Raw genomic sequence first — 22,069 nt, forward strand, 5'->3', positions numbered from 1 at the left:
AGACTCACATATGGACAGTGGCACCCTTCATTTCAATGGGACATACTCCTTAATTTTGGGCATGGCTTTCATTTACTTCATATCATTTTTAATGTTCTTAATTATTTTTCGTATTGTATAATATTTTTAAATATTTTAAAATTATTCAGATCTATTTGATTGCTTTTAAACATATTAAGAAACCTTAGTATTGGGTCCGTATGGGGATTGGTAGATGACGGATAAGTACATTCTCCAGTTGCATGAGATTGTGTGTTGCATGGATTGATGAACTAAAGGTGAAATGTGCCAAATATGTATTTTTTACTTATTATTTTTCACATGTTTTTGCTGGTTGATTAAGGCTGCTGGCTGCTTGAATTTTGGATAACAGTGGTCTTTGATGTAGCTTTGCAGCTGGAGACTTGTTTTCCTCACAAGATTTTTGAGAGTTTCTCTCTAGAAAAGGTGTCGGTGGAAAAACATCGTAGGTGGAACATTTAGGAAATGGGTCTGACCGGCATAATTTAACCTAGTGGTTTTCAAACTTTTTCTTTTCACTCAAACCACCTGAAGTATTCCCTGTGCCATAGGTGTGCTGTGATTAGTAAGGGGTTGCTTCAGGTGGTATGTGAGTGGAAAGAAAAATGTTGAAAACCACTGTTTTAATCATACCAAATTGGCTTGTTTTGTGCACGGTTTCATAACTCCAAAGGAAATGGGCCAATGACAATTTTTCTCCAGCCAAAAATTTCAGTAACAATTGGGTTTAGAGCAGTGGTTTCAACCTCCCCGCCCCCCACCCCCCCCCCACCCCACTCACTACCACCTGAAGTAATCCCTTACTAATCATAGAACACCTATGGCATAGGGATTATTTCAGGGGGTGGGGGGGGGGGGGGTAGAAAGAAAAAGTTTGAGAACCACTGATTTAACCTATACTTGTGACCTTTGGAGAAGAAATATCATTCAACTTAAAATGAGCCTTGCCACAGAATGTTGGTGTGGATGAATGTATGTGCACACACTTAAGGACAGATGCATGGTTTGTTAAATTAAGTGAAAATCAAAAGCATTATTTTCCCTTCAGTTGTGTGGTAGCTCATTTGTTTTCCTAAAGAAACATATACTGCACACATTTAGATTAGATTAGGGTTCAGATTTATTGTCAGAGTACAACCCTGAGATTCTTTATCCTTCGAGAGAAGCTGAATTACCACTTATTGGCAATGCAAAGAAAAAAACTATACTCAACATAGACAGATAAACAAATTAAGAAATGTAAACAAACTGACTGTCCAGCACAGAGAGACATTTTTTTTAAAGTGCAGAAGTAAGAGACCTTAAATCAGCCCCTGATTGAGTTTGTTGTTGAGGAGTCTGATGGTGGAGGGGTAGGAGGTTGTGCAAGTCTTGTTGCACCCATACCTCTTTCCTGATGGTAGCTGCGAGAACAGAGCATGTGCCGGGTGACGTGGATCCTAGATGATTGCTGTTGCTCTCCAACGACAACGTTCCCTGTAGATGTTCTCAGTGGTGGGAGGGTTTTACCAGTGATATCCTGGACTGCGTCCACTATTTTTGCAGGGCTTTACACTCAGAGGTATTGGTTTCCCCATACTATACCGTGATGCAGTCATCAGTACACTTTCCACCACACAAATTTTCCAGGGTTTCCTATATCATAACAAACCTCCATAAACTCCTGAGGAAGTAGAGGTGCTGATGTGCGTTCTTCAATTGAAAGAGCCAACCTCTCTCTATTCAGGAGGAAAGGCAAACGTGTGGCCAGCAGAGGGCAGTTTAAATCATTTATTAAGTGTGAACAATTTTCTTGTAAGAGAGCAAAATTATTTTGAAGAAATGCACGTTAGGGAAGATGACATTGTTTGTAATGGAGCCATACAATTCCCATCCACTGTGGTTACCACTTCAACCATTTCTATAAATTGAGTATGCTCTCAAACCAGCTTCTAACTCCTCTTGCTGTTTCCACTACATCCTCAAGAACCCCAATGCAGCTCCTCCTTCACTGGACAACTTTTTTTTTCAAATAGTTTGCTTCCCAGAAAAAAAAATAATTGTGACTGATGATAGACAACTTCAAGCTGAACACAAATAGTTATCTGATTATCTGTAACATGTAGGAAGTTGGAGAAACATTAAATTTACTTTTTTTGAATTTGGCATTAAACATATACTCTCCACATAAGTAACAGAATGTATTTCAGCTGTTGTAACATTAACAAGACATTTCTGCTCTATTTAATCTTCCTGTAGAAAATAAATGCTATTGTTAAGTTCACTCGCTATGCTCTTGCCCGAAGAACATGTGTATCTACATGCATTCAATCTATATCAATGTAATACACAGCATCTGTTTTTGTGAGCTGCTTTTAAAGCCTGTCTGCATCTATCCACTTGTAATGGGCCTCTGTACCCCCTCTACAACTGGATCCTTGACTTTCTCATTAGGAGAACCACAGTCAGTACGAATTGGTAGCAATCCCTTCTCCTCACTGCGACAGAGGCGCACCCCAAGGATGAGTGCTTAGCCCACTGTTCTACTCATTAGACGCCCACGACTGTGGGGCCAGGCACAATTCCAATTCTATCTACAAGTTTGCTGATGACACCACAGTTGTCGGTAGAATCACGAACAGCAATGAGGAAGCGTACAGGAGGGAGATAAATCAATTATTTGAGTTGTCACATCAACACCCTTGTGCTCAATATTAGCAAAACCAAGGAGATGATTGTGGAGGGATTCAAGGGAACACAACCCAGTCCTCAATGAGGGCTCAGTAGTGAAAGGGTCAAGAATTTCAAATTCCTGGGTGTCAACATCTCTGAGAATCTTCTGGACCCTCCATGTTGATGCAATCATGAAGAAGGCCTGCCAGTGGCAATACTTCATGAGGTGCTTGAGGAGATTTGGTACGTCACCAAAGATTCTTGAATACTTCTACCGTGGAGAGCATTCTGGCTGGTTACATCCCTGTCTGGTATGGAGGCGCCGAATCTCAAGAATCTAGAGGGTTGTTAACTTGACCTGCAATATCACAGACACCAGACTTCACTCCATTGAGGACATTTACATGAGGTGGTGTCTTAAAAAAAGCAGTGGCTATTCTCAAAGACCCCCACCACCCAAGCTACCGTTGGGAAGAAGGCACAGGAGCCTAAAGATGAGCACTCAGCAGTACAGATGCAGCTTCTTCCCTGCTGCCATCAGATTCCTGAATGATCAATAAACCAAAGACACTGCCTTATTTTTCGTGCACTATTATTTTTATTATATATTATTGTTGAAAGATGGTTCATAATATGAATGTTTGCGCTGTGTTGCAGCCGCAAAACAGCAAATTTTTGTGATGTTCGCGACAATATATTCTGATCTGAAAGGTACGTGATAAGAAAATGTTCAGGTAATTTTTGCAATCGGCAGCCCAAAATCCATAAAATGCACCCCAAAGTGTTCAAGGAACAAAATTTTTGTGTCCACTGTAACATGACCCTTGGGAGAAGGCCAAGTTTCTCATCTGTTGCAATTTGTATGTATAATGCAAAACAATAAGTTGGACAAGATACCAGACACTGTTTCCACCATGAATTCATATTGATGTATCCTCAAAATTAACAGGAGGTGATGTTTAATTTTCAAGTGTAAGTCCAATGTTTTTTGCACATACCCATTCCTCACAATGGCCCTATGCATCAAATTTGTAATTGTTTTAATGGTTCTTTTCTATCATTTGTGTTCAATATCACTCCGGAATTTAGCTAACCTAATTCAATGTTTTCTTTCCAAGAATACCAGAATATCATGTATCCGATCAATGGGATTCACACATGATAATCTTGTTGATGATTAACTTTGAAAGAAATCGAACTCTGCAGTTCTAATTTTAATGCCAACACTGCTTGAAGTCCACATTAAACAAGGATGTATACTCATTAAATACAATGTAAAACGTGGACTCCATGAAGATGTCAGAGTTCCTTTCAATTTTCTCTGAAGATTATTTCTGCCTGTGGAATAATGAGACTGTCAGGCACTTACACTGGGTGAAGTTAATTGGAGAGGGCAAAAGGACAAAGTCATGGTTATGGAAAAAGGGTAAAGGTTTTTCCGACTGAAAACTCACTTCAGATAACAAAGTAGACCAGCATCTTGTTCTTTCATCCCATGTCTATAATGTAGGTTATCGGGTATTGCTCTCCTTGCAATATCTTCTCTTTTCTCTTCCCTTACTCCTGTGCATTCAGGATATTTTTATGCCAAGGATATGAATTATTTTTCCTGATTTTTTTTTCAAATGCAATTATGGAAGTTCACAATTTGAAATGACTGTTTGTTTGAAAAGACCTTCCTTGCCATCCAGCAATCCAGTAACAATAATTGCAGAAAAAAAGGCATCATCTTGCATCCGTCGAGAATGAGTGATTAATTAAAGTATTTGTTGTACTTGCTTGTTTTGTTGCATTGCTCACTGAAAGGGAATAGATGAGAGCCTGTCTCATGATTGGAACCAGATTGCATTTGTGAAAAATTAGCTTATGTAAACAGGCAGAGATGCAAAATGCATCATGTGGCTCTGACTAATTGTTGAGAGACAGATATAGCAAATACATAAGCTGTCAGAACCGCACAGTTAACATGACCTGACGTCAGCTGTGTTTATTAAGATTGTCTGGAAGTGCATGTTTGGAAAGTGTGGCTGAATTCTGTTAAGGTGGTTTGGCCTTTGACTCTGATGCTTTCAGGACATTGCAAAATAATAGATTGTTAAGACTTGCAACCTGTAGAGAGAGTGAGCAGTGTCATATCTTATGCTATAGTTATTCAACAAAACATATCTGAAGTATTGAGCTGACATCATATTGCAAGATTTAGACTTATTTTTAATTCATTTTTCACATTTTGTCCACCTTTTCTTTGTGGCTTCATTGGTCTCATATATCATTCCCAGACTGAGGGTTACAAGCCAATCAAATCTGACAGTCCAAGAATTTAGTGCTGAGTACATTTGAACACCATCATGAATCACCACCACTTATTCCTGCTGAGGACCCACAAAAAACAATAAAGCTTTTAAAAAATAGATATTTGTGCATTACAATTTAAATTCTTGACAAAATGATAAAAACTATGTGGGTTCCTTTGAACAAATAATAGCTAACCTTCTGCTTAACTCATTGACCATTTATAGCTTCACAATGTTCACAGTTTGATGAAGCACATTTTAAGTCTTGGCAATCATTGCAAGTTTCTCCATTCTGGTTTAAACACCTTCAGGAGTGTTTGAATGAAGGTTTTATAAAACAAATGGTGATTTCTACACCACAGTGATGTTGTGCTGAGCAAGCAATAACTCTATGCCATAATCATTTTGAGTTGGCAATACTCTGGAATTGCTTTCACTCTCCAGTAACTAAACTTCTCCTGGACACTTCTGAAATTAACCCCAATTTTTTAAAAAAAACAGAAGTGGGCATGTAAACATATTTTTCTTTTTTTAAAATATTTTCTCACAAATATATTGAAGATAGAAAAAAAATGCTTCACTGTGTGGGGAAGTTGGTAATGAAATATTCAGCAAGTGACCAAGAAGATTTGCAAAGTCTGTGGAATCCCTTTGTGGTTCTTTTCTTTGGTGGACTGTTAAGTTAATTATCCCATTCAAAAATTGTTCATTGTTCTGGTCGCCTAATTATAGGAAGGATATAAACAGAGTGGAGAGAGTGCAGAGAAGGTTTACCAGAATGTTGCCTGGGTTTAAGCATCTGGAGTATGGGGAGAGATTGGACAGATTGGGTCTTTATTCTTTGGAATGTAGAAGGTTGAGAGGGGATTTGATAGAAGTATTTAAGATTATGAAAGGGATAGACAGAATGGATGTGGATAGACTATTTCCGTTAAGAGGAGGAAAGTTTAAAACAAGAGGACATGAGTTAAGAATTAAGGGGCAGAGGTTTAGAGGTAACATGAGGGGGAACTTCTTTACTCAGAGAGTGGTAGCTGTGTGGAATGATCTTCCGGGAGAAATAGTGGCGGCGGAGTCAATTGTATTATTTAAGAAAAGGTTGGACAGTTATATGGATGAGAAGAAGATGGAGGGTTATGGGCATTGTGCAGGGAGGTGGGATTAGAAAGGGGTGTTTGGTTCGGTGCGGACTAGAAGGGCCTAATGGCCTGTTTCCGTGTTATGTTAAAAAGCATATGGATTGAGATTCTGTGTCTTCTTGCCATAATTATCATTTGTATTTCCAAACTGATTCAAAGCTGGAGTATCACAATAAATTCTACCCTGTGCCAATATTGGCAGGAAGAAATAAGGACAGAAAGAAACATTTCTAAGGGCCATGGGAGTTGTGAGCAAAATATAGATATTCACAAATCAAATTACCACTGAGTAAATGCATTTTCAGTGGGTGATCCTAAAAGTGTTGAGTATTAGATTAAGAAATATGTGCCAAATTGACCAAGGAACATAATGTTAGTTCATAATGTACAAATAGATAACAACAGTTCACTTATCCCCAGTGCAGGTAAAAGTAAAAAGAGGAAGATGATGAGCAGTTACTTATGCATTTAAAATTGTCATTGATATTACCTATTGACTCTTCATTCCATTAAACTGTGTAAACAATATGTTCATGGATCATTCATGACCTGACGAATTATCAAAGATCAGAGAAACAAAAGCCATTTTCAAAATTTAGCTGGCCAGATAGTTATTAAAACTTGTTGAAAATGAATTGGCTACTGGCAGTATACGGAACTGATATATCTGGAAATTAGTTGCACTATTTTGATTATGGAAATAGCGGTTTTGCTTTGTATTAAAATATGTAGCCCTTGTCACTAAAAAGTGTTTAGTTCAATGGGTTCATCTAATGAAGACAGGAGCTAAGCCATAATAAAGATGATTCTTTCAAAAACGTTGTTCAAAATCAGTGCAGATTTTAAATCCACATGATTGAATAGATAAATAAAATAAAATTAATCCTTCATGTAGGATCTATCACTTCAGTTTCTTTAATGGTGTGTTTGAACTAAGTCAACTAAAACCATATTTCTCACAGTTATAAACATTCATAAAAGATATTTCAAAATAAATCAAAATCTATTAGATAAATAAACCAATAAATGTATATTGCAGCAAACCCAAATATTCTTTTATTTCAGAATTTTGTTTTACATGGATACATTTTCACAGGTAATTGGAATTATTCCCTCTTTTTCTCAACTTTTAAAATACATATTTTTCATTACATTAGGATCTAATACTTTTATATCTCTTGTCCAAAAATAAGGAAAGGAATGCAGAAAATGTTCATGTCAGCAGAGATGATTGCTAATTTCAAAAATAAATGCAATATTTATTTCAATAAAATAATTCTACAGGACATTGCTATAACAAACAAAAGCAGTTAGAGTAACTGGATCACTCCTTTGAATGCTGCAATGAACCCAAAGCACCAAATGATCTCTTTCTAAGACATAGTAACAGCATGTTTTTGTTTAAAGTTTAGTTAGAGAGCCATTGTGAGAGGAAAGATATTATAACCCACGCAAATGAGAAATCAAGTCAAATGGTTATAAATAACTATTCTTGTGTTGCTTGTGACCAGAATAAAAGCCTTTGAAATTAGTCAAATTTCAAAGAAATATTTCTGTTGGAACATTTATATTTGTAGGCAGGCTCAAGAAACTGAAATGTACAAGAATTAATATTTCCATATAAATTGTTTGTACAAAGCAATTATATAAGTCATTCGTATATTGCATCAAAGTAATTCTAGTTTTGTTATTTGTTCCCCAGAGTCCACAGTGGTGTTTTATTTAATCAAAGCAAATTTATTAAATAATTTATTGATCCTTACACTTACCATTTAGACATAAAGTGTTCCATTCGATGAGGCCACTGATTTGTTATAGCACTGAGCAAGAATGATTTGGTCCTTTGCAATAGGAATTGGCATTCATGCATATGAGAGCACCATTTACTGATTAATGCAACTGTTTGTGTCTGATCATTGGGTGGACACTTGATTGGATTTATTTTTGAGGAACAATGCAATGCTGGTGAAACTCGGCAGGTTAACCATGGAGTCCACAGGCTTTTGCCTTTTACTTTTTATTTGTAAGGACCCTGCAGTCAGATAATTCAGACGCAGATGTAAATAACGGCCACCAAGGAAAGCAAGCAAAGGCAGCTGTTAAGTAACAACATCAGAAATGAGACTGAGAAGAAAATTGACAAAAGAAAAGCATTAAGGGTCTAAATCAATAAACTGAGTTTAGTTTAAAAGAGAGAAGAAAGTGTTCCCTCCAATTTATTTCATGAACCAACCCAAACTAGATGACAATCTGAGTGGTGCAGATAGTGGATCTTGTCCATCCTCAAATCTTAATGGGCCTTGCACACAAACATTTTAATTGAGAGAAAATAAGTAGCAATCATGGACAATGTATAGTTCTGCTTTTGATGTAGTTTGTGAGAAATTGTGCTTTTGTGAGATTAAACACTATTCAACAACTGATCGTCTTTTCCCCAGGTCGTCCCATCCCACATTCATCATCGCCCAGCCATCCATTTGCCCAGCAGAGCAGCACCCATCTCTCATCATCCAGTGTGAAAGACTACCAAATGCCATTGCTTGACAGCAGCGTCTCTCATCCAGCTCTTGAATCCAACCCCAATGAGGAGTTCGCCATAAACTCATACCTATTGCGAGCAGGTTCCGGTGCACTTCCACCTTCTAGTAATGGTAAGAATCACTCTTATAATCTGTCTGACCTTGAAATGTTGGGGGAATTCTCACCTCTCAACATGCTTGTTGATGCTTTTTTTTAAGTGATGTTTTCATCATTTTTTTTTCTTTGACATTGTAAGGCATTGTTTATCTTGACAAGCAAGTCAAGCCAAAGTGTTATTAAAATTTCCTGTAGTGAATAATACCACTTATTGGAGGATTCAGTGATCAAGAATGTTGTCTGGGAACTATATTAGAAATTATAATTTTGATTAGGAATACATTATATTCTTTCTCATGCTGCATTTAGCAGTTCTGACTTGTTCGTGAGATTTTCAAAGATTGTCTATCCTTCTTGTTCGTGAGATTTTCAAAGATTGTCTATCCTTCATGCTATTTCCTTTGTAATAATTCAGAGCGCAGACTGGGAAGAAATATAATTATGGTCCTTCTCAGGATCTATGACTTCAATGTGATCCATTCATTATTTGGAGAAGGAATATCAATCATGGCAGGACCAACCGCTTTGGCAAATGATTTGAACTATTTTCTTTCAAAGCCTCTGGAAAATATAACCTTGAAACTTAAATGATAAATATTTTTAAAAATCAGACTCGTATTTTGTATGCTGGCCACGTGCACTTAAAATAAACCATATTTTTTTTTGTCATTGATTGAGCCAAACTGATATTCCTGTGAGGCCAAAACTGATTTGAATCTGTCTTGCTATTTTCTTATTTATTTAATTTCCCCATTCCACACAAGTTCCCTGTGTTCATTTCTTCCCAATTTAAAAAAAATTTATAAATTTAAAACCACAAAAAAATCACATAATAATAATACAAATCAACTACAAATACATGTTGCATAAAGAAAAGAAAGAATAAACAAAACATGTATATCCCACCCCTCCACCCTCTATCCCCCAACTAAAAGAAAAGAAAAAGAAGAAAGGGGGACAAGAGATCCTCTACAGGAGTTGCTCTTACTTTAAAGTTTATTTTAGTATCCTGAGACCTAAAGGAGAAAGGGAGTGTTAGAGCTTCAATTAAATATTTGCACATACACTTTGTAAATAGGGGCATTATTTCTTCCAAAATATATAGTATTTATCTCCTAAATTTTAAGTAATTTTCTCAAGTGGTATACAACTTCAAACTTCAGCATTCCATCTTTCTACATCCAAATCTGTATCAGACTTCCAAGTTATGGCAATACATTTTCTTGCTATTGCTCAAGCAATTTGAACAAACTTCCTTTGATACATATTCAACTAGATTTAACACCTTTAATATCACTCAATAAAAAATAACATCCTATGGGTATTTAATCCCTGTTATTCATTCCAATGGATTTGAATATTTCTAACCAAAAAGGTATAACTCTAGGACACTGCCAAGTAGAATGCAAAAATGTACCAATTTCCTGTCCACATCGAAAACATAAATCTGAAAAAGTCTGATCATTTTTTTAAAACTTGTATGGTGTCAAATATAAGTGATGAATAAAATAATAATGTACCAATCTATAACTCACATTTATTGTTCCTTTCATATTTTCTCCACATATTCCATCCTAATCCAATCAAATTCATCTATTTGTTTATTCAAATCTACTTCCCATCTTTGTCTAGATTTATGAAGTTCCTTTTTTCTGGTTTTCTTTTGTATTAACCTATACATCATTGAAATCAATTTCTTTATATCTCCATTATATAACAATAATTCTAATTCTGTCTCAACTGATAATAATGGCTCTTGACCAAAATTTTTACATAAAAATTTCATAATCTGATTATAACTAAATCTAAAATTTTCAGGTATCTCAAACTTCTCCTTCATTCTATTAAAAGAAATACATTTCCCTGGTTCAAAAATATCTTCTATCTTCTTAATTCCCTGACACTGTTAAATTTAAAAAATATATATATTTCCCATGGAAAACGGAATCAATCTATTCTAATTAAATGGTGTTTTTCTAGGCATTAAACATCACCCCCCAAACTCTTTATCAGCCTTATTCCAAAGTTCAATTAAATGCATCAATATAGAAGTTTTTCTATTTGCTATTAAAAATCTCGAATTCCATTTATAAATAAAATCTTGTGGGTTTGGTTCCTCTATTTTTTTAAGTTTGATATACACCCAAACTGGAATCTTATTTAAATCATGCATTACATTAATAAAATGTAACTGGGCAATTTTATCATAATTCATAAAATTAGGGAGCTGCAAACCTTCTAAATCATAATCCCACATTAATTTATCCAAAGAAACCCTTGCCATTTTCCCTTTCCATAACAATTTCCTAACGTAAGCATTTAATTATTTTTTTTTTAAATTGAGGAATTGCTATTGGAATTGATTGAAACAGATATTGTATTCTAGGAAAAAATTTCCTCCGAACATAATTTACTCTAGTAATAGGTGACGTATTCCATCTTTTGAAATCTCTTATTCTTTTTAATAAGGGAGAATAAGTTAATTTAATTTTTAAAAAATCCAATTCAACTCGAATACCTAAATATTTTATTCCTGCATCTGATCATTTACTTTCTTGCATTTTGGATAATCCCCATCTACTAAAGGCATAATTTCACTTTTTTCCCCCAAATTATTTTATAATCAGATAATTCTCCATATTCTTTTAATCTAAATTTAAGTTAATGCAAGAATTTAATGGAACATTTAAATAAATCAAAACATCATCCACAAACAAATTTATTTTATGTCTTCCTGATTCACTTTAATACCTCTTATCTTTAAATCCTGTCTTATTAGTTCAGCTCAGGGTTCAATTGCTAAAACAAATCAAGCTGGTGATGGTGGAAAACCTTGTCTTCTTAATCTAGTCAACCGAAAAGTTGTTGAAATAGTCACTACTTTCGCACTAGGGTTCTTATATTTTTTTTTAATCTAAGCAATAAATATTGACCCTAACCCAAATTTCTCCAAAACTCTAAAGAGAAAATCCTATTCTAATCCATCAAATGTTTTTTCTGCATCTAAATCCACCGCAAAACTCATATCACCCATCTTTTGAACCAAACGTACTAAACTAATCAATTTTGCCACATTATCTGCAGATTCCTATTTTTTAACAAATCCAATTTGATACATATGTATTAACTTTGGTAAGTTTTTTGTCCATCTATTTGTTAACACTTTAGCTAATATCTTATAATCAACATTAATTAATGAAATCTGTTTATATGAAGCTGCTTTCAACAGATTTCTATCTTTCTTTGGTATTACAGTAATGATTGCTGTTGAAATGGAATCCCGCAGTGAATGTGTTTTCAGTGCTTGACTTGATACCTCCATTTATGATTCCAAAAGATCCTTAATTTTTTTTTATAAAACTCTATAGGAAACCCATCTTTCCCTGGCAACTTACTACTTTGTAATGAACTAATTATCTTAATTACCTCTTTTGCTCTAAATGGAACATTCAAATACTTTTGCTCAAACTAGGTAAATCTATTTGAGATTTAAAAATTATGTGCTCTTTCTCCTAATTCATATTTCTGCTTTGTTTTCTGAATTAATTTTTTCAGTTCTATATGTCTTCATTGCTTTTTTTTATTAATTAATTGTCTCTTTTTTCCAGAAGATTTCTTTTGCTACTCTTTTTCCAACTCTCCTATATCTTGTACCAAATGATTTGTCTCTTTCATATAACCTTTCTTAATTTTTTGGCTGAATAACTTATTATTTGTCCCCTTAAATAAACTTGAAGTGCTTCCGATATGATAAATTTATTATCTATTGAAGAAGACTTTGTATCCAAAAAATATTGTTTTCTTACAAAATCACAAAAATCCACTCTTTTTAACAACATAGTATTAAACCTCCACCTATAAGATGAACCTTCTTTCTCAGGGATTTAACATACCATTAAAAGTGGAGAATGATCTGATGATATTCTAGATTTATATTCAACAAAATTAATTTCTACCCTGTAACTGTGCTGATATAAAAAGAAATATTATCATGTCTATGGGAATAAAAAGAATAATCTCTCTCCTTAGGATTCAACTTATGCCAAATATCAATTAAATATAATTCCTTCTCAAAATTGATGTCATTTTAGCTATTTTAGTTTTTGTTGCCAGTTTAGTGATTTATCCAATATGGGATCTATACAACAACTGAAATCATCTCCAAATAATATTTTTTCATGTGACTCTGATAAATGTGAAAATGTATCCCATATAAAGTCTGCATCATCTATGTTTGGTGCATAAATACTCGTAAATGTCTACATTTCAGAATAAATTTGACAATGAACCAGGATGTATCTTCCCACAGGATCTATTATAACATCTTGAATTTTCACTGGTAATTTTTTATTAATATTATTACACCTCTTACTTTAGAATTTTAAAAGTGAAGATATTTTCTTCCCAATAGAAAGGAATTGGTTGCTGTACTTGCCCCCGCACCTCCTTTTTCACCACCATTCAGGTCCCTAAACATTTCCTCCAAGTGAAGGAACACCTCACTTGTGAATCTGCAGGGGTCATCTACTGCATTCTGTATTAATGTTGTGGTTTCATCTACACAGACTCAAAGATCACATTTTGATGAGCACCTTGGCCCTGTCAGCCGTATTAGCATGGATCACCCAGTAGACACCCTTTTTGTCATTCCCTTGCTGCCATGTCTGTCCATGGTCTCATGCACTGCCAGACAGAGATCATCCACTAATTTAGGGATTAACATCTCATCTTCTATCTGGACACCCTCCAACCATATGGCCTTCAAATTGACTTCCAGTTTCCGATAAACCACCCTACCACCCCATCTTCTTCCCCCTGTTGCCTTTCCTTCACTGCATTCTCTCTCTTTCTCCCTCCCTCCCTCCCTCTCTCTCCCTCTCTCTCTCTCTCTCTCTCTCTCTCTCTCTCTCTCTCTCTCTCTCTCTCTCTCTCCACCCACCCCCCCCCCACCCCTGCTTTTCTACTTCAACAAGTCAAAATTAATTCTCACCTCTCCTCTTATCATATCTGATTAACTACCATTTGTTGATCTGGACCTCGCCTGCCAGCATTTATTCTTTATTCTGATACCTTCCTGTTCTTTGCTTATACCTTGAGGAAGGGCTCAGGCCTGAAAAGTCAGTAATATATCTTTACCTCCCATGGATGTTGTTAGTTTCTTTAGCATTTAAAACCATAGAAAATTACAGGCACTTCAATTTTGTGCTGAACTATTATTTTTCCTTTTCCCACTGACCTGCACCCAGTCCATAGTCCTCTATGCCCCTCCCATTCATGTACCTGTCCAAATTCTTCTAAAATGTTAAAATTGAGCCCTGATTCACCATTTCAGCTGACAGCTCATCCATACTCCCAGCACTCTCTGTTTAAAGAAAGTTCCACCAATGTTCCCCAGATACTTTTCCCTTTTCTCCCTTACCCCATGTCCTCTGGTTTGTTCCTCACCTACTCACAGTGGAATAAGCCAATCGACATTTAATTTGTCTATACCCTTCATAATTTTAAATATCTCTATCAAATCTTCCCCCATGCTTCTACGTTCCAGGGAATTAAGTCTTAATCTGTTTAATCTTTCCCTGTAACTCCGTTCATGATGTCCAAGCAACATCATAGTAAATCTCTGCACTCTTTCAATCTTACTGATATCTTTCTTGTAGTTGGGTGCCAAAATTGCACTCAATGCTCCAAATATGGCCTTTCTAATGTCTTGTACAACTTTACCATAACATCCCAAATTTATGAAGGGCAATATGCCAAAAGTTATCTTTACAAACCTATCCACCTGTGACATAATTTTCAAGGAATTATGTATCTGTATTCCCAGATCACTCTGTTCTACCATAGTCCTCAATGCTTTACCATGAATGTCCTTTCTTGATTTGTCCTTCCAAACTGGAACTCCTCACACTTGCTTGCATTAAATTCCATGTGCCAATTTCCCAGCTGGTCCAGATCCCTCTGCAAGCTTTGAAAGCCTTTCTTACTTTACACAATGCCTCCAACCTTTGTGTCATCTGCAAACTTGCTGATCTAATTTACCACATTATCATCCAGATCATTGATGCAGATGACAAACAACAATGTCCCCAGTGCCGATCACTGAGACATACCACGAGTCACAGGTCTATGTATTTTTACCACAGTCACAACGTGTTTCACTAAGTTTCACTCTGTCTTTTTAAATACTACTTTATTAATCCTCATCCCAAAGTTGCATATTTATTTTCTGTTCAAGCTCGTATCCAAATCCCTTGAAAATCTCTTTTTGAATCTCCGTCCACCAGAATTTCAGGCACACATTTCAATCTGAGCTCAATGCATAGAAATGAAAGTGACTCCTCATTACCCCTTCAATTATTTTTCATTCACACTAATCATCATATTGTTTTGTGATCGACAAGATCCACCCGGAATGTATGTTAGCAAAGTTAAAAAAAATTCTCAGGAAATAAAATTGAGTAACTGTGACCTCAGAGTGTCCTGGATTTAATCAGTATTGCTGATGGTGTACTTTTAATAAAATATTGCTTGAATATGTATATAATTAACTTTTGTATTGGTCAACAAATCTAACTTTGATGATGGAATTGATGTTGCAACCATCTTAAATATCAAAAGAATGACCTCCTATTCAGTAGCTTGCTGTCAAGATCCCTTTGCCACAATCTCAAATTAAAATGTTGCGGACTCATTTGTTTATAGCTACAACTTCTCTTCATTGTGTCAACAGTCAGGAATAATTTGGTATGAGAATCCAGAAGTGTCAATGTGGGTGAAAATGAGGGCAACTGATAGAAACCAATGCTGTCACTCTGTCTCTAAACTGTAGTTACACCTTTTGGAAGAGAAATAACAAGAGCCTGTGGCAGGATTAATGTTATAATAATACGAGGCTGTGATGTAGTTCTATTGAAGAAAAAGCTGGTCACACAGCACATGTTGAGAGAGGTAAATAGTTCACAATTCTCTCTCCACATTGAGTGCAGGGCCTTCTGTCATATTCTACATCAAATCTCCTTTCCAGCCTCTGCAACATTACATCTAGAAGGCCACAAAACATGTTCATGCAATGATAAAACATTATGTTTATTAGGTTTGAAAATGCTTCATGTTCATCCCCCAAACAATCCCTTTGACCCCATTAATGTTTTATCACCCCAAGCACTAAATTGAGGACCAGTCCGTGCCGTCATAGCCACAAACTGTCCATGAGCAACAACCTGGACTCGAGCGATGTGCATGAGATATTGTGCTCAGGTTTTTCTAGTGGACTTGCTTCTGCTGTCCAAGGCCATTTTAAATGTATCTAATAATCAGAGGTATCTAAAAGCAGTTGAAGTAGACGTAAATATTTCTTTAATTAATCCTTTATTTTTAAAAAATCTACATAAAAATGATTCATTAAAATCATTCATATAGGTTAAAGAAAAAAAATAAACCATTTACCTTTGCCTGATTTTTCCATCCAACAGAGAAGAACGAAAGGACCAGGTACAAAAGCTTATCTGCTCCCAATCTCAGCAGGGGTCAGTTCCATTTCTAGACTCACAAAGAGCACTTAAGTGACCTCACAGTCCACCACAAGATTGAGTACTGACTGCAAGGGTGGCGTCTACCCTCCAGTGAAATCCAGACCTTTACAGTGAAATGTTCAGGTGCAGAAAGGAACATTGTGATTTGTAAAGAGGTGCTCACAGCAGTTTTCTTCCAAACCATCTGCAAAGAGCAATCAATTTTAGACCATTATATGAAGCACATCAATTTCTTTGAACGCTGATTCTGCATTCATTCTTATTTATTCTTTGTGACTTTTGCATTTATGAATGTACTCAGTTCTATTAGATCAGGTACCATATTTTATTGCTTTTCCATTGTGATATGAAATGAAATGCAAAGTTATCTACTTATTTTACAAATGGTGAATTCCATTCTGGCTTGATTCTGCTTTGTTCTGCAGAAATACATCATGATATTCTCAATCAAATAATTATTTTCAAAAAAAAATTAACTGCAATAGCTGAAATCTGTGCAGTATTGTCAGCTTAACAGTTTTGAGTCAGAAAATATATGGTGGGAAAGGGTATTTATTCTCAATATGTCCACTTACTCTTCTAAAACTTCAATCCCTCTTCCCAGCATCACCACCCACATCAGTTCCAGAAGACATGAAAAAGGTACTGAGTGAGGGCAAAACATTTGGCCCATTAAGCTAATTTTTTCCATGATCATTTGTTTTCTCATTTGACTCTTTTCAAGCCACTGCAAGCAAACAAGTTTAAAGGCAAACCTATTGAATTCTTTTTTTGCACAATACATTGAAGCAATATAATACAATCCTACAGCTCATGGCAATTAACCTAACCACTTGCATTTAATGAATGATTCACCACAGATCCAGCAGTGTAACAATCTTGCACTCATGGACAATATAAATAATGAGCTACGCCTCTCACATTTCTGTTTTCCTCGCGAATGAAACACTGACATTACTGGCAAGGCCAAAATGTAGTGCCCATCTGCTAATTGCCCTTAAAGAGATAGTGGTTAACTTTTTTCCTGGATTGCAACCGTTCACTGTGAGAAGGTACTCATGCTGTACAGCACAGTAAATATTTCCAGGAATTTTATCGAATGATTATAGAAGCATGGTGATACATTTCCAAGTTCACATAGTGTTTAATTGAAGGAGGACTTGCAGTTGGGAGGAGAGGTTGTGGTTTTGGACATGCTGGAAGCAGCTTGGCATGGATGAAAGAGGAAAAAATTAGGGTGAACCTTAGGGGGAACATATTCAACAGAGGGTATAGGGAGTGTGGAATTGCAGGCTCAATTTTAACAATTGAGAAAAATTTGAACAGGTATATGGATGGGAGGGGTATGGAGGGCTATAGTCTGGGTACTGATCAGAGGGATGAGGCAGATTAATAATTTGGCACAGACTAGAAGGCCCTGTTTTCTGTGCTGTAAATGTTATATGTTGCAGCAGTGCATTTCCTCCATGGTACAAGCTGGTGTGTAAGTAGCAAAGGGAGCATATGTTGAAGATGGTAAAAGGAGTGCCCATGAAATGGATTATTTTGCCCTCCATGATCTTTGGATGCCTCTTAAAAACTGAGCAAAGAATTGCTGCAGGAATTCAGCAGGTTATTGACTCTTAAACGTTGTTACATTTCCTTCCTCCTCCCCCTACTGTGCCACCTCATTGCAGAAACCATATTTCACATTTGTAGATGATGGAAGTACTTTGTGGATGAGTTATTTGCCACAAAATACTTGGTCTCTGAATGATTCTTTCAGCTTGAATATTCATAAAACTGACCCAGTTAAATTTCTAGCCAGCGATGACCCCAAGATGGTAGGGATTGAATGAGAATAATGCTATTGAATTATGTCTGAAAGCTGTCACTGCATGCTTATGCCATAGGCATTACCTGTCACTATTTAGCTCAATCTTGCTGCATGTCTACACAAATTACAGGTGATCTAAGGGACTGAAGCCTGTGGAATCATCACTATGTGGTTCCCATTTCTAAGCACATAACTTAAAGAAGGCAATTGACGAAGCAGCTGAAGATGGAAATTGTCTTGAGAAATTCCTGCAGTGATATCCTGGGGATGAAGTAATTTCCAACAATGAACACCAATTTCCTTTGTGCCCAATGTAAAACCATTCAGCAGAGGTTTTTTTATCCCCCCCCCCCCCTTGATTTCCATTAATTTCAATTTTATTTGATCTCAGTTAATGCTCTTTTGATATTGGACAGTACATCTCTGGTAACAAGCCTCCAATCTTAAAAATAACCCTCCTCCACCAATTCGCCACCTCCTATCACCAAATCAATTTCCCCCCCCAATTTACTTCCTCACCTTAGATCCCACCTTCCAGCCAATCTTGGCAAAGACTTTCATAAAGTCCATGTTGACAATGTTTACTGCCCTTGGTAAATTATAGAATCTGCAAGGAGCTGGTGAGAATATAGGAATTTTTTTTTAAATTAGATTAATATAGGCTTACTGTAAATTTTCCCATGGTCTGGGAAAACTCGGGGGTGGGGGCGGGGGTTAATGGCCTACTTCCATGCTTTATCACTCTCTGAATCCGTCAAGGACTGCCACACTCATTTTGCATCTAAAATTTTGCTGTTTGACCCTGTCATGAAGTTACATAGAAATGCTATATTTGTTAAAAAAAAAAGCTCCTTTCACTTTACCCATGACTGAGGGTAAACAGTGGTAAATGGCTAATTTAAAGTTTCAATGTAGGGCAGATCTTAGCATTTTCCCATATTGCCAGGCTGATGTTGTGATAAATGTACATTTACCTCATTGCATTGCTCAATATTGATATTGCAGCTCAAGAATATGCCACTAGAAATTTTATATTTTACATTTAGACCTACAGCATGGTTACAGGCCATTTCGGTCCACAAGCCCATGCCACTCAATTAATCTACAAGTCCCAATATGTTTCAAAGGGTGGGAGGTAACCAGAGCTCTTGAAGGAAACATACACAGACATGGGGAGAATATGCAAACTCGTTGCAGACAATGCAGGATTTGAATCCCAATTCCAATCGCTGGCGCTGTAATGGCATTGTGCTAACCACTGCACCAGATGTACCACCCTTATGCTATTGTGGGTGACAGCCATTTCTGTGTCCAGTGAACGTACATAGTTATACCTTCTTGATATAGCATAAGTGAAAATAATTACCAAGACTTCAGGGAATGGCAATCATTTACTCAGTTCTACTTCCTCAAGTTGATTGCATGTGCTACAGCCTTGCTCTTTCGACTCAAATACTCACCTCTTCTCACTTCCTGTTTGGTTCATCACCAGTGTATGTAAGATCTGAAGGCTTGTTTGGACTGTTCCAGCAAGCTGATTTTCTCAGTTACACATTTGACTTAGCAGGGATGTGATGTCAAGGCTTTATAAGGCACCGATAAGACCTAATTTGGAATATTGTGAGCAGTTTTGAGCTCCTCGTTTAAGAAAAAATGTGTTGAAGTTGGAGAAGTTTCAAAGGAGGTTCATGAGAATGATTCTGGGAATGAAAGGTAATCATATGAGGAGCTCTGGTATTTTAGAGAATGAGGGGGTATCTTATTGCAGTATTTTGAATAGTGAAACACACTGGCAGAATAAATGGTCAGAGAATCTAGGTCAACTTCAGGATTGAAGGTGTCCGCTTAGAAGAGAAATGCATAGGAATTTCTTCATCCAGAGGATGGTAAATCTATTGAATTTGTTGCTACTGGCAGTTTTGGAGGCCAAGTCATTGGGTGTATTTTAGGCAGAGACTGATAGTTTCTTGATTGGCCAGGGCAGAAAAGGTTATGCAGTGGGGTTGAGTGGGAAAATGCATCTATCTGCTCAGGATTGAATGGCGGGGCAGACTCCACGGGCTGAATAGCCTATTTCTGTTCCTATGTTTTATGGTCTTATGATCTAAGTTTTGAAACATGCATCCATGCTAATGCTGAGACCACTTTGGTGACAAAGCTTCTGGTAAATTACTATTTTAAATGCTAATCATTCTGTGAAGAGCTCTGTGACATTTTGTAAGGTTAATTTACAGATAAACATGCATTATTGTTGCTTTATTTTGGTTAATATCCTGATGGATATTCCTCAACTTTTCCCTCTTGTGTTTACTCAGCCTGAAATAAGTTGACCTGCATCTCATAGGGCAAGAGGAACACAGTTATAAAATTGGCTGAGGGATAGAAAATATTGAGTTGAAAGGCTATCTCATCAACTGAAGGAAGGTATACAGTTGGGATCTCAATACATCAGTGCTGAGACTATTGCTGTCTCGATATATATTAATGACTTAGACTTGGGGCTGCAGGGCTCAATTTCAAAAATCCTGATGATAAAAAACTTGGAAATGCATGAAATAGACAAAACCATATTAATACATGCCAAGAAAATGTAGACAATGTGGTAAAATAGGTGAATGAGTAAAATGGGTGAAAGGGACACATTTAATGACCCTTACTTTTGCGCTTCATTATTTTTTTCTCTCTCTGTATTGCACAGTTTGTTTACAATTCTTTATTTGTTTACATGTATACTTTGAGCACTACCAATTGGTGGTAATACTGCCTCGCCCTCAGGGATAAAAAAAGAATCTCAGGGTTGTATGTGATGTCATGTACATACTCTGACAATAAATCTGAATGCACGACAAAAATACTGAAAAATATAAAAAGATGTAATTATGGTGGAAACATTTAGGAAAGTAAATACCAACCAAATTCAAGTTCAGGTTTATAGTCACATATAGGCAATTATGAAGATTATTTTGTGGTTGACTAATAGCCATCTCATATATGGTGCAAGTGAGACATAATACAAAAATTGCATAAAGGGTGTCATTGGTGTGGAGTCAAGACAACATCATTTTGCTACTTTGGAGTTCATTCAAGAATCTGATAACGGCAGGAAAGCACTGTCCTTCAATCTGGTGACCAATGATCTTGCACCTGAATCTTCTTCCTGATGGGAAGGGGGTGAAAAGTGTGTGGCCAGGGTGGAATGAATGTTTTAATACATTGGCTGTGGACATTATTGATAGAGTCAATGAAGCAGAGGGGATGTGTACAATGAACTGAGCCTCATTCACAACCCTTTGCAATATCTTCCACCCAACCAAATTAAAAATTCAAAAATGGATGATAGAGTTGAGATTCCTGAAGGAATTTGTGCACAAGTTGTTCAAGGCAATCGGATGGGTATCAATATTTAAGGGTAAATGTTTGTTCTTTCCATGTGTTAAATGTGGGAAGTTGGTTAGGCCATAACTGTATTGTGTGCAATCCTGGCTATCCTATTACAGGGAGGAAGTGGAAGCTTTGGAAAGGGTACAAAATAGGTTCACCAGGATGCTGCTTGGTCTGATGGACAATGTGAATTTACTGTCACATGCACAAATACAATGTACAGATTCAATGAAATTCATGCTTGCTACAGCGGAAGAGATAAGTAAGATATACCAACTCAATGCTTAATGTTTAAATTAGCTACTATCATGTAAAGGCCTTTCTGAATGAAAAACTGGGTACAAATTTTACATTTCCAAATTGTAGTGATCCTGAATTGTTGATTAAAAACAATAATATATGCAGATTTATCTCTCTAATGTATTGTTACAGAGTTCGGTGTTGTGTTGTGTGGTTTTATGTTAAAATAAAGAGACAGTTTGCCTTAGAGAGCCAAGGTGAAGGTGGACTGCTGAGAGAGTGAGAGACGGACTGAGCATGTGCAGAAAAACTATCTAAAAATTTCTGGACTTGGACAATAAACCACCACTGGGGGTG

At 36.4% G+C, this 22,069-nt stretch overlaps 1 protein-coding gene across 1 annotated transcript in view; it reads left to right on the plus strand.

The window, feature by feature from the left end:
- Positions 1-22,069, plus strand: part of tenm2a (teneurin transmembrane protein 2a) — a 767,339-nt gene that overhangs the window by 409,024 nt on the left and 336,246 nt on the right. The window contains exon 3 of the mRNA XM_069898186.1: positions 8,545-8,757. Coding sequence (XP_069754287.1) covers positions 8,545-8,757 — 213 coding nt within the window. The remainder of the gene's footprint in view (positions 1-8,544; positions 8,758-22,069) is intronic.

This window comes from Narcine bancroftii, chromosome 9 (assembly GCF_036971445.1).
Source record: "Narcine bancroftii isolate sNarBan1 chromosome 9, sNarBan1.hap1, whole genome shotgun sequence".
Classification (NCBI taxonomy): Eukaryota; Metazoa; Chordata; class Chondrichthyes; order Torpediniformes; family Narcinidae; genus Narcine; species Narcine bancroftii.